General features: G+C 34.5%; 1 protein-coding gene across 2 annotated transcripts in view; it reads left to right on the forward strand.

The window, feature by feature from the left end:
* LOC149552236 (peroxisomal acyl-coenzyme A oxidase 1-like) overlaps window positions 1-13,375 on the forward strand; it is a 192,641-nt gene that overhangs the window by 138,921 nt on the left and 40,345 nt on the right. For both annotated transcript variants that reach the window (XM_089787758.1, XM_089787757.1), the window contains 2 exons: window positions 515-632; window positions 10,874-10,984. In XM_089787758.1, coding sequence (XP_089643884.1) covers window positions 515-632; window positions 10,874-10,984 — 229 coding nt within the window. The remainder of the gene's footprint in view (window positions 1-514; window positions 633-10,873; window positions 10,985-13,375) is intronic.

Consider the following 13,375-nt stretch of genomic DNA (forward strand, 5'->3'; position numbering starts at 1 on the left):
TTAGTGTCTGTTTGCTTTCCCTGGATAACGCTGTTACATGAAGGTTTCAATAAACTAGAAATATTATTTTCTTTCTTTATACACATTTAGTTTTTGGAAAACTTATCCTGTCAGGGCTTATGCTATTATTAGATTTTAGTATTTATAATCAGATAATTTACCAGAAATTAAAATTTTTTACGAGGTAAAAGGATGTAATGTTTTTTAACCTGTGTGTTGAGTTGATTGTATTTGTTAGCCAAATTTGTTGATTACCGAAATTGCCTAGGGCCCTTTCCATGAAATATATTTTTCAACTAAAGCTTTGTGTATAATTCATATGAAAAGGTACATGCCTTGTAGATTCCTCATATTTGTATTATATTTTCAAGAACCTGGTTATGTTTGCCAATTCCTTTACTTTCAAGAATAGGAATTGCAGTTTGTATCAGTCAGCTGAGCATTTTCTTGGGTTGCATATTTTTCTTTTAGAGCAATTCTTTCTTTTTTCTAAGAACATCTTTATTTACCAAAGGTGGCAAGATTTCTGATGAAGACACTCCAGCAACTGGGATCACAAAAACCAGTGGGTACTGCTGCTTATTTGGGAAGACTGGAATATATATTTGAGAACAACTGCAATGTTTCTCAAGGTAGATTAAGCAAATGTTTTCTTTTCCTTGCTTATTGCCTGAGATTGCTTTCTTAATAACCGTGTGCATTCAAATCAAATGATTCATTGTTGATTAGGTATCTTTTATGCTAACCGTAGTATATTATGGAAAGCAAGCTATACATTGGCTAGCAAGTGATTTCCTGATATTTGCAAGAACTGAATTATTAACATGAACTATTGTATTCACAGTCCAATGTTAATCACATCCATGATACAAGCTCATATTCAAAATTGTAGCAGGAAATTTGAAATGAAAAAAATGAGTTTTCGTCTTAAAGTAGATAGCAAAATTAAGACTTTGATATCTTTATTCTGGAATAATTTATGGCTTGCTGTTCACATTCCTCAGTGCTTTCTAATTCTTGACAAATGTTTTCTCTCCACCTGACATTGTTTTAAAGTGTTCATTACTCTGGTTGATTACAAACTTTTTGGTGCTGGTTGATAATACAGGTTTGTATCCTCTTTAAACAAGCACACTAGTTCTAAATACTATGAAGAAACAAACTGGCTTTTAATTTTTTTTTTTTTTTCCTCCTTTTGCTATGTGGATATGGAAGATTGTCACTTGTTTTCTCTAAAGGTTATTTATTAATGAAAAATTTCCCAGAAATATTCAATTTAATAACTGCAAGGATGTTACTAGTGGATTTGTAGTTAGGATAGATGTCTTATTCCTTGTTCATTAAAACAAACCTTAAACATTTAGCAATTTGGAACATCACATCTTTGCAGAAAAACAGATTTGATTTCCTATATTTGAAATTCTAGATGTGCTGACATCAATGTAGTTGGATAAAACGACTGAAAGAAAGTAAAGAACTGAAACAATTTATTAACTTAAATTGAGGCAAGAATCTATCTAATAGAAAGCCAACATGGAAAAATATTCAGAAAGCTCAGGCTGCTGATACTTATCCCCACTATCCTCATGCTAGTTTACAATTGTCCTACTTTAGTGAAGCCTTCAGGAGCCTGCTAAAATGGTTTTCAAGCTTTTCTAATTTACAAAAAATGCTTAAACAACTTGCTTCTTCAACAAGTCAGCAATGTACACATCATAGAACTCCAGAATTGAGAAATGCATGACCAAAGGGGTATATTTTTAAATATTTATGAGATACTGCAATGACAATGTATCTCAACCAAAGAGATGGAATTAGAAATGCTTTATCTTCCATTTGGATGTTTGAGCCTGTAATTTTATCTTATGTTCAGTGGATTTAGCATGAGAGGAATATGCCTGCCTGGTTATGTTTCTTTATAGTGAATTCCTCTTGAGCCAAATATGACAAGTGGATTAGACTGTAGCTAAATTCATCTCACCACAACTAAGAATACTATATTTGGGTCATCTTTGAACCTCTTAACCCATTTATTCTGTCTTAGTTCTGTATGAGGTTTCTTTGATATCTCATTAGTCATACAACCCATAGTTAAAAAATTCGGTTTCGGCAATATCTCGAGTGACTCTAAATTTTGTGAAAATATCAAAATAGGCAGAAACTTGACGAAAAATTTGGCAATAAATTGACACTTTTATCGAACATTTGAAAATAGACAATTTCTTAAAATATTCTTAAAAACTCAATACATAGACACCAAATTTTTAGAACATATAATGATTTGAGATATCCACCATATATTAATCCAAGTTTTGAGTTACAGTAACTCATAGCAACTAAAACTTAGTAGATTAACATAGTAATAGAATCATATACCAAAAAACAAGTACAACATTTGAATATAAATAAGTTCAATACATATAAAAGTTGAACTCTATGAAACTACAACTTCTGAATACATATTAAGTTAAAGTTTCTGTATCAATGAAAATTAAAAGTAGCAATTGTAAATTGCATCTACGAGTAAAGCTTAAAAGAGATTGTTGTTACTGGGTGGGTGGTGTTGAAGTTGTTGCTCTAGTAACATCCTCAACAAGTGCTTGAATATGTGCCTCAGGCGTTACAAAAGCCTCTAATGGATGACCAAGCTTATGTTCCTCCTGATGTGCTGCCACATCCGCATCCCAATCATCTGCCTCCATCTCAAATTCAGCTAGCTGGTCATCTGTCAATAAATGATCACCCACATCTGCATTTGCATCCTCACCATCAAGAGGAACAATCCTATCTGCTAAAAATGGATCAATGTCATCCATGTCAAGTGCTTTATATGAAGCTTTCCCTTCCACCTCGTGCAAAGAAAAGGTTGTACTTCACATAAACGAAATCATTTAAACGCTTTTGAGTCAACCTATTACATTTTGTTGTATGTATGTTCTGAAAAGTACTCTAGTTTCTCTCGCAGCCAAAAACACTATACGGCTGTGATAAATTTCGGATGGCAAGCTTTTGAAAATTAGGCGTCGTGGCACCATAATCTTCCCACCACAGATCTACAAGGATTATAAAAACCATTTATGATGTGGTAAAACTTCCAATAAACTTCATGAGCGAACAAAATGGTATGATAAAACTAAACACATTCTTTTTTACCTGGCTGCACGGTGTATCTCCTACATTTGCAATCAGGAGAAGAAAACAATGGCCCATCTTCCCTCTTGTAGCTCGGCAACTCATCGAGTATGAGGTCTCTAAAGTTCAAATCAACCACCAGTCTTCAGATACATGTGTCCAAGCCAATTTGAACCTTTGCATCTGCTCTAAAAGTGTTGGAGAAATAGAACTTGGTGTTTAAGTAGTAGGCAGCTGCATGGATATGTTGGTGAAGTTGTTGGTTTCATCTACGATCGATAATGTTCCATATGGATCTATATTTGGTCTTATTTGACCTATAAAAGTGTTGAATGGCCTCTTTGGCCCTATTCATGGGCTCATATAGAAACCCCATGGGGTTTTTATCCCCATCCACAATTTGTAGAACCTTCCCCAACGGTTCTGACACCTAGACATAAAAAATATATAAAAATCAGCAAATGGAAATATTTCAAAATTAAATACTAAATCATCAATGAAGACTTGAAAACTTACTTGGAGGATCTCTTCCATTAGCTTTTCAAAGCTAGCATCAAACAAAATCTTCACAACCTTAATTTTTGTTGTCTTATTTTGTGCATATTTTTGAAGGCTTGTCAAAGTCTCTCTCGGAGGCTCTTTTGGACATTTATCACATAGTGTAATATCATTGCATGAAATCTTTGCAAGATGGTATTTCAATCGGCTTATGCCTAAAGTCATATGCTTATGGCAAAAGATGCATTCAACTTGTCCTTTGCCTTCTCCTAGGATATCTTTCCATAATGCGTCCTTCTCTCTGCCACCAACCATCTTGTAAAGAAATAGGTAGAGTTAGACTATAATTATACAATAATAGTGTAAAATAAAATCTTTATATCTAATTATATAATATTGTTTAAACTAATAGTTATATATTAAAAAATAAAATCGTTAAAAATAAAATAGTATAACTATTTTTAAAAATATTTACAGACTTCACAATTCATGAATATATATATCAGTATAAAATAATATAAAAGGATCATTAAAAATAAAATAATTATTTTTTAATATATAACTATATAACATTATAATCATATAGTAGTCATTAAACTATAAAATATGGATCGCATATAAACCTAATTTTAAATAATCGGACAGAGCTGACAAACAGTATATAATATATAAATTTTAAATTATGTAATATAGTTAGACAGAGTTGACATACAATATATAAATTTTAAATTATATAATATAGTGAGACAGAGCTGAACGGTGAACCTACTTGGATAACATGTCAGTCTCAGATAGAGCCAACGCCTGTTTGTTCTCGCAGTCTGGTAGTCGAAGTCTGTTTGTACTCGTAGTTTGGCATTGAGAGTCCGTTGTTGTTTGTTCAAAGTCCTCTGCTGTAGTGTGTTCACACTCGCTACAAAAGAAAAGGAGAAGGTGAAGTGTGGATATTTGATAGTATTGCAAACCTAAATACGTAACCCTAGCCCACAATTTTATTTTTCACATATTTTAGGTTTTAAGTGGTTGCCGTTGACTTATTCAACATTTTTCTCCTCTTACCCACTTGATATGGCAATTTTTTCATATACCACCATGATTTTCAGTAGAATATTGGTGCTACATAATGGGGCAATTATATTAGTGGAGATATGAATGGGGCGATTATATCAGTGGAGATACGATTCTTGATATCATGATTTTTTTGATTAATTGCAGTTTTATTTAACTCTGATACAACCTATGGATTGGTTTGTTCCATCAACGAAACTGAAAATCTATATTCTTGATGACCTGATTTGGGCAACAGATCCTAAATTAAAAATTTTGGTATCTAAAGGATCAAGAAGCACTAACTTTGTCTTTAGAATATCATTGCTATTATATAGAAAACTGGCTTTCCAGTGTTGCTTGCTATTTTTCTAGCTCTCCCACCAATATTGTCTTCATCTTCTTTTGCAACATGTCTTCTTGTCATTATCTCCTTTCTAGATTCCTGTTATGCTTTTGAGTTGCTCTCTTCTATTTAAGGAGACTTTCAATGTAGTTCATTGATAGATAAAAGAATGACCACATCACTTATTATGTGTTATAGAACTATTCTTGTAAGCAACAACAATTATGGTTGCGCTTCCTATTCCCTTTCTCGTTTCATCCATTTTTCTTTGTCCATATTCTAACTCTACTATTTCATTGACACAAATTATATGTGCGCCCTGCTTTGGGCATGTTTTGTGGTGTCTATAACACGTGTTTGTTATTTGGGAATAACCTTTGCTTTGAACCTCCCTTGCAGTAATATTTTTATAGTGGCTTTTCATTTTTCTAATACAAGCATGCAATAGTTTTCCAAAATATTGAGGAACACACACACATATGTATTGACACTCACAAACACACATTGTGTACGCACAAATACATAAATGTGTGTGTGTATACATAAATATGCTCGCTAATTTTTTTATAAGTCATTATGACCACAACTTACAAAATTGTTACTTTAGGCAATGGTATAGTGAGATAAATCTCTCCACTCAACAATAGGGGAGGCTCCCTTCTTACCATAGGTGGCTACAACAAAAACCTAAGTAAGATTGACGAATGGGTGGTAAACAAGAGGCCTAATGTCAATAGATGGCCAAAAGGAGTGTGTCATTCTAACTTCAAGGTAGAGATCAATGATCTTATCACAGTACTTACTTGCAATGCCGTGTTCAAATAATCCAATGTCTTTGAGCCATGGATGTACAACTCTCTCCCATCATTCGCTCCAAACAATAGATCTTTCAGGCAGAGATGATTTGTGATATGTTATTGGAACAATTGTCCTAGCTCTTTTCAACTGGTCCTTTCTACATGAATTTTTATTTGATGTACATTGCCACTGCCCTGAGTTCATTATCAAGTCAATTTACAAAGGGTGACCGCATGACAGTGCTATGTGGAAGTATTTTGATCAGATCACCTTGACGTCTAGCTAGATGCATTACAAGAGTGCAAGATGCATTATTTGGGCATTACATATGCCTATTCAACAAGTAATTGCTAAAGAAGCATGTGTCTGATGAGGCTTGGGCGAAAGTGAATGATTATGGCTGTTTGTTTCTTCAGTTTCCCAACTTCCCATTTATGAGAGTTGTTTATTTCAAAGACAAGCTATATACTCTTCCAAGATATCCTATTGACAAAATCATCCTCATCGAGTTGGCAAGGCAATTGACGGTGATACAATCTTACCAATCTTCTTTGCCTAGGCTAGGTGCTCGTAGTTCACAAAAAATTCCTCTAAAGATTAGTGGCTATTCACTAGACATAATACCAAAAGCCAAGAACATGGAGTTTGAATTGCAAAGGATCACCTTGAAGAAGTTCATGTCACATGCTTGTTTTGATTGGCAAGGCGTGAATGACAAATTCAAAAAATCCTACATTCATGTTCATCGCCTTGAGGATTTTTGGTTTGAGTCGGGCACAAAGATTGACATTCATCAGATGGACTATTGCTGGTTGACTCTTAAGAAAATTGTGGATTTCAACCTTGTAGTGATCCCTGTAGGGGTTGAAGATGATTATCAATTCTTGGACTCATAGTATACTAAACATCATGTTGATTGGTTGCCTATCCTATTTCCATCCTACTAATCCAAAGAAAGTGTTTCTATATGGGATCGCTTACAACCTATTCTCACAAACACAAATATCTGGTTAAAGAAAAGAGGGCTGAAAACCATAAAGGTTAAACTTGGAAATTTTTTTGATCGGGCTGGTCTAATTGGTCCAAGGGTTGAAACGAGATGTAAACGAAAGGATGGCATAGACTCTTCGACAACAACCATTCCCAATCTCACCATCAATGGTGACAAAGGAAAAGAACGTTTGGTTGAGGTAAAATCTGTAGAACCTTAGAAGATTCACGTTGAGGTAAAACCTATAGAACCTCAAAAGATTCTGCCACCAACAAAGTGCTCTTCAAGGAGACCTCTAGAAGTATTGGTTGCAACCACTCTTCCTGATTCGATACCAATATCAAATGAATCAGAGAATTCACCATTGCATACTGCCATGGATACTTTTCCTCATGAGCCAACACCATTTCATGTGGACCCAACTTTGGTCACATTGGCTATGCCAATCTCTTAAGTTTCTATTGTAGTTTCGACAGTGGAGCAATATCACAACTTCTAAAGTGTGTTTGACGCTTACAATATGTTGATCCCTAATGTCGTAGTCCCATCCATGGCATTAATTGAAACTTCTTCAATGCAATTTGAGCAACTCATGACATAAGTTACACATAGAATCCTATGTTTGAGGCCCCACCTATTGTAGCTGCAATTGTACATACTACAAGTAGATCTGGTATCCACTTTTGTTACAACTATTGCTATCAGATCGTCTTCCTTCACACTTCCTCGACTCACTGCAATTACTCAAAAGAGGAAGAAGGAAGAACTTCCATCCGAGGACCATTATTCCAACATGGGTACAAATGACAAAGTAACTAAGACCAAGAAGGCCGAAGTGGTGTCAAGAATTATAGTGGGTGTTGACAACACCAAATATGCAAAGGTGGTTGAGCCTCTCATTGAAAAGCCATTATAGAAAATGCAAACTAGTGAATACAAATTCACCACAATTGAACTTGCTAACAATCTCGTTTGGCTTGTCAACAAGATGCACATGATGCTCTCATCTTGCTGACCCAAAAGAATGACAAGTTGTGGGAAAGGAAGAACAAGCTGAAAGAGGAAGATGCTAGACCATAAGACATCATTGTGAAGATGAAGGCTTCTTCTCTAACAATTGAGTCTTTAGATAATAGTGTGGATTGCAAGGAAAGCCAAAGCTGTGGACAATTTTTGTTTTCTTTCGGTGTCTCAAGGAGTGGATGTGATCCAAGATAGTTTTAGGATGCTAAGGCATGGGAGAGATATTTCAGCCAAGTTGAAGGAGCTTCTTGCTTCGTTTCATCAACTACTCAAATCTCTTAGGGTGGACTTGAAAGTGTGGAAGACCATGAATGAAATTGACTTTGATGTTTTGTATGATTATTTTATTTTTTCTTCAATGGAGATGTATTACAATACCTTGCATCTAAGGAGCAATAGGGAAAAGGTGTTGCAAAGCCTAGTGATTGAAATTGAAGCAGCAACAATGTTTGCAAGACCAAGAGAACATATCGATGATGGTTTTCAGCAGCTGAAGTGTTCAATTATCACTAAAAATGGAGAATTCACCAATGAGGGGGTTTTTAGAATAGAATTTGAGCAAGTGATTTGCCTATAGCTTGGGGTAGAAAAGTGAGTTTGGAGAAAATAATACTCTCGCAAGCTATAAACTTTCACTTCATGATCTACATGATAAAATAATAGAATGTGGTAGTGTTACTTTAGAGAACCCAATCGTTATTTGTTAGTTAGCAGTTGTTGGACGGAGCATAGGAGAACCATATGCAACACTTCTAGAAGAGTCGTTGCACAAATTTAATTGATTGACATGTCGTAAGGATGCAATCTAAGTGCCTGGGGTACATCCTTTTCATGCTTTTTAGAAGTAGTAGTTTTTGGTGGATTACATGTAGAAGCAATGTACTTTGTAAATGCAGGAAACATACACTTGTATACATGCATCATGTAATCTAGTTGCAACAACACTAGGCATGCAACTTGGAATAAGTCAAAGTTAGTTAGGAGTTTGCTAGTTGAATAAGTCAAGGTGAGGGTTTTCCCCTTTCTCTCCACCTTTTTCTTTCTTCTTCTTATATATAAAGGAGAGAGCTCATTGTAAATAATCATCTTTTGTTTTATGCAAGAAGACTATGATGAAGTTCATATAGCTTGAAAACTTTGTATTTCTAGATAGAAACATATAGGAAGTGCATAAAGAAGTAGGTGTTCTCAAACTTTGTGTTGTGAAATCTGAAGTCGGTCATTGTATTCTTATGTTGCATTGATCACTTTATCTTTGGTGGTGTAATTTATAGTTTATTTGTGGAAGTATTTGAGCATTCGATTTGGTTTCTTGAAGACTTTGAGCTTCCAAAAATAGAATTGTTATAGCTTATTAGTGGCTGTAAACACTTTGAACTAAGGACTTTGTGCTTAAATCTCATGTATATTATTTTACTTGGATAGTTGGCAAGAGACCTTGCGCCATGTTATATATTCGCTTTTCTTATCAAAAAAAATTGATTGTAAGAGACTTTGGGTTCTTATCGTCAATCAACCAAATATAATTATAATTGTTGTCTTGGGAGTTTTTCTTACGTCAATTACCAAGCCACCGGTATTACCGTAGTAGTAGGTACCTTTCGATAAATTGCAAGTAGTTTTTTTGCCATACAATCATTTCTAAAAAAAGAGGAGTTGATTCAAAGAACCACCCATTTGTCAATCCCAGTTGTTATAGCCACCAAAAAAAAGAAGGGAGCCTCCCCTATTATGAGAGGAGAGATTTATCTCACTACATTGGCGTCTAAAGTCACCATTTTCTAAGTTGTGGTCATAGTGACTTACGAAATTTTTAGATAATAAAATACATGTGTTTATATTATTATACATATTCATGCGTGTTTGTGTTTGTGTGTGTGTTTGTGCATGTGTGTGCGCGCGCTTGTGTACATATGTAACCTAATTTACATATAAACATACATACAAGCATCAATACTTACATAACCACACCCACATGCATGTACAAACTCACACTCACATAATCAGATATATATGCTACATTTGGAGCTTGTCATCACCAAGGTTCATTCAAGATTCCAACCTTTTTATTGCATGACATAATATATCATACAATTAATTGCTAGAATGATTTAATATTAAATTACTAAAAGATTTACAAGCTTTACAATAGTAAACTACATGCGAAAAAATTATAATCGATGAGGTACATCAAGTAAGACTTCATTATTATATTGAAATATTCAAAAGAGTACATTCTTTTTACATTTGGTGATGAAGACTTGAGGGGTGGCACCCCTTATGGGATCTGGGGGAAGAGGCCCTATCATGTTCCATATAAGGGATGGAGCTATTGGCACTAGACCAAATTAAGGTATTTATGATCACACAGACCTTTACAGGCACATGCCTTTTTTCATAATTTTTACACTGTTTATTCAAATTTTCTGAAGCAATAAGTCCTCACTATTTTTGACCAAATCTTCATTCTTCCATTCCCTTCTCTTGATGTGTTTTATCCTGTGGATGCCAAAGACATCTTTTGTTGAGCAAGAATCCTATGAGTCACATTGCAAGCCTTGGCTGTTCTTAAAAAAAGCATGAGAACTCGGCCCTGAATCATCATGCTAGTTGCATCAACATGCTGTGGTTAGCAGAAAAAAATGTAATTTTTACTGATTCAGTTTACTACTTGGTTCATTGTCAAACTCTACTTGGTTCAATGCATCTATTTGGCTATCTGAACTTTCTAACAGTTCCATTCAATAACACATACATATCCTAGTTGCATTTTCAATAGTGTATTGGTAAACATCGTACAATCTCTTCTAAGCTTAAGAACATTTTGTGTGTCAATAGTATAAATTTATTGTTGAAATCAAATGTACCTATACTCTCTTAATGCCTGGCTTACTGAAACACTGTGAGGATGTGTGAAAGTTCTTTTTGTTGTAGAATGATTAATTTACTGAATAAACTCATTTCTGCCTTATAGTCTTTAGCTTTGTCTAACTAATATTTGATGTTCATGAACTGATTATGATATAATCCAATCACAGCTAAAGATTGGCTGAAGCCTTCAGTTGTATTGGAGGCATTTGAAGCAAGGTCAGCTAGACTTGCTGTGAATTGTGCAGCACAACTTAAAGAGGTAGCGAATCCAGAATCAGGTAAAAACAAGCTATTCTATTATATGCACTAGTATTTCTAGTGAATATGTCTGCTTTCATTTCATTTTTTATGGCGATAATATCTATTTACATGATGGGTATACTATATCCATATTATGTAAAAGCCACATGCTGAGTTGTATTATCTGTACTGATACAGATTGACAAGATGATGTTTCTAAAAGAAACAGTCATGAACTAAAGACAAAAATAGAAACTACCCAATAAATTAAAGATTAACTAAGATGATCATTAAAGAAGCATTCTAATATTCTAATATTATCGTATAGTACATGTAATAAAACTATAGAATATCTGGACTACAATTTCCCTTTCTCATCGTATATAATCATTTACCTCATATACAAATGCTATAGCCCTGTCTTATTGTTCAGTTGCAACAAATCAAACCCATAATGGCATATATTTGTCATTATTTTTCATCCTACCTGTTGGTTATCAAAATCACTGGTTAGAAACCTACGAGCCTTGCCTGCTCGATGCTGGGTATCTAACTGATTTTGGCCAACTTGACGGGATTGATTTCAATCCCCTGCGCTTTTGGTTCCGCTGGACCAAGGCCTGTTTACCTAAATCCTGGATGGCAAGACTCAATTCCAAGATGATTTATAGCGGATTATTGAAATCAAATAGAATCCTCAATTGGCAAGCATCAAGGAAGACTTCAAATTTAATAACTTCAGACTTTGATTATTTATAAGAATTGTATGCTGAAATAGAAAAGTTAAAACAAATTATTAAACGAAATCAAATCCTTTAAAGAAAAAGATGGAGAAATGCCAGCATTAGATTCAATATTTATGAGCAGATTTATGATCAGTGCCAAATTCTAATTGGGTAGCAGAGTCAAACATATATTTCTTACATACAACTTTACAGTATTGATAGTATAATATTTGCTAAAAATTCATTTAATTTGATGCCATAAATTGTTATGTTCCAACATATTCAAATTAGTCTATTATATTTTAACCATCATATGGACACAATAGATACAAATAATAGAAAAGAAATGATATTCTGTATTATTTGTATTGATCGAATTTGAACAGCCTTAAACAATTTAATGTTCTCATCAAATTAATAAATTATAGACAAATAAATAAACAAACTATAAAGGACGAGAATTACACAATTGAACTCTATGACAAATAAATCTTCTTACTGGTTTGGTTGTAGGACGAATTGTATTGAAGACACTCAACCTTTTGATGCTCTATTCAACACATTCCAATCCATACAACGCTTGAAAATAATACTCAAGAAATCTGAATCCTTTTGCTTTGTTCAGGTCTCCAACTTCTCCTTAGAAGGAAAAAATCTAAGAGTATTTGATGAAGATTTACAGATAATAGTTTCAATATCTGTTTTTAGAGCAATGAATTCGATCCCCCCATATGTTGTGTCTTTTACATATATTTATATACATGGAAAGGGTGTCAGTTATCGTCCAAACGCTGCGACCCTTTATAAAAAACTAAACAATGTTTAAAGTTTAAAATAATAGTTCCCAGCGAGTTTAATTATTCCTCTAAAATCTTCAACTGTCGGAAGCGCTTGTATACCTCAAATAATCATTTTAACAATTATGCAAGCTAAAATATGATTCCCGACGGCACAAAACATTGCGAGACCTCTGGCCAAGACTTTGGCAGGAGAAAGAGTATCTTCTTTAGCATCAGCAATAAACTGGTCGCTCGGCCCATTCGCTGATGAACCAGTATGTGACATATCCCCCTCTTTCAGAGTTTGTGATCCCTATTCGCCTGGGTGCTCTGCTCTGCATCTCTGCGCGAAACGACTTCCAACGCATATACCTGCAGCAAAACAAAAGAAAACATATCAGAAGTAAGCCGCTGGGCAACAATTAATAAAGATTAACATTGTAATGGCTCTCCTCCAGCAAAATCTGTCCACACAGTGACTCCTGAACGCGGGATGAAGAAAATCCGTTATATGAACGTCGCTGTTGCAGGAAAGCTCCAGTATTTTCTCACGAACTAAGCAAATAAATCACCATGCTAAACCTGGTAAATCGTTTACTCTGAAATATGCCTAGCCGCCTATAGGATGGAAGCCTTTAATGTATCGTAACAGGCTGAGGCGGATAAAAATCGTTCGACATCCTGTCCTCCAACCTGCTCAAGCTCTTGGTTACGTATCTCCAATACCTTTTCAAGCACATACGGGTAGCATGATTATGTTGCAGAAGTCTAAACACATATCAGAGACATCATCATTGCTGCAAAATATAATGTTGATATTGGATACATCATTATTGTCATTGTTGTAAGCACATAATTCCATACTAGAGATGAGACTATATTGCTGAAGAATGATACTGCAGATCACTAATTGCAAGAGTTGGAA

Source organism: Cupressus sempervirens, chromosome 6 (assembly GCF_028749045.1).
Source record: "Cupressus sempervirens isolate cs-2001-9-10 chromosome 6, ASM2874904v1, whole genome shotgun sequence".
Lineage (NCBI taxonomy): Eukaryota > Viridiplantae > Streptophyta > Pinopsida > Cupressales > Cupressaceae > Cupressus > Cupressus sempervirens.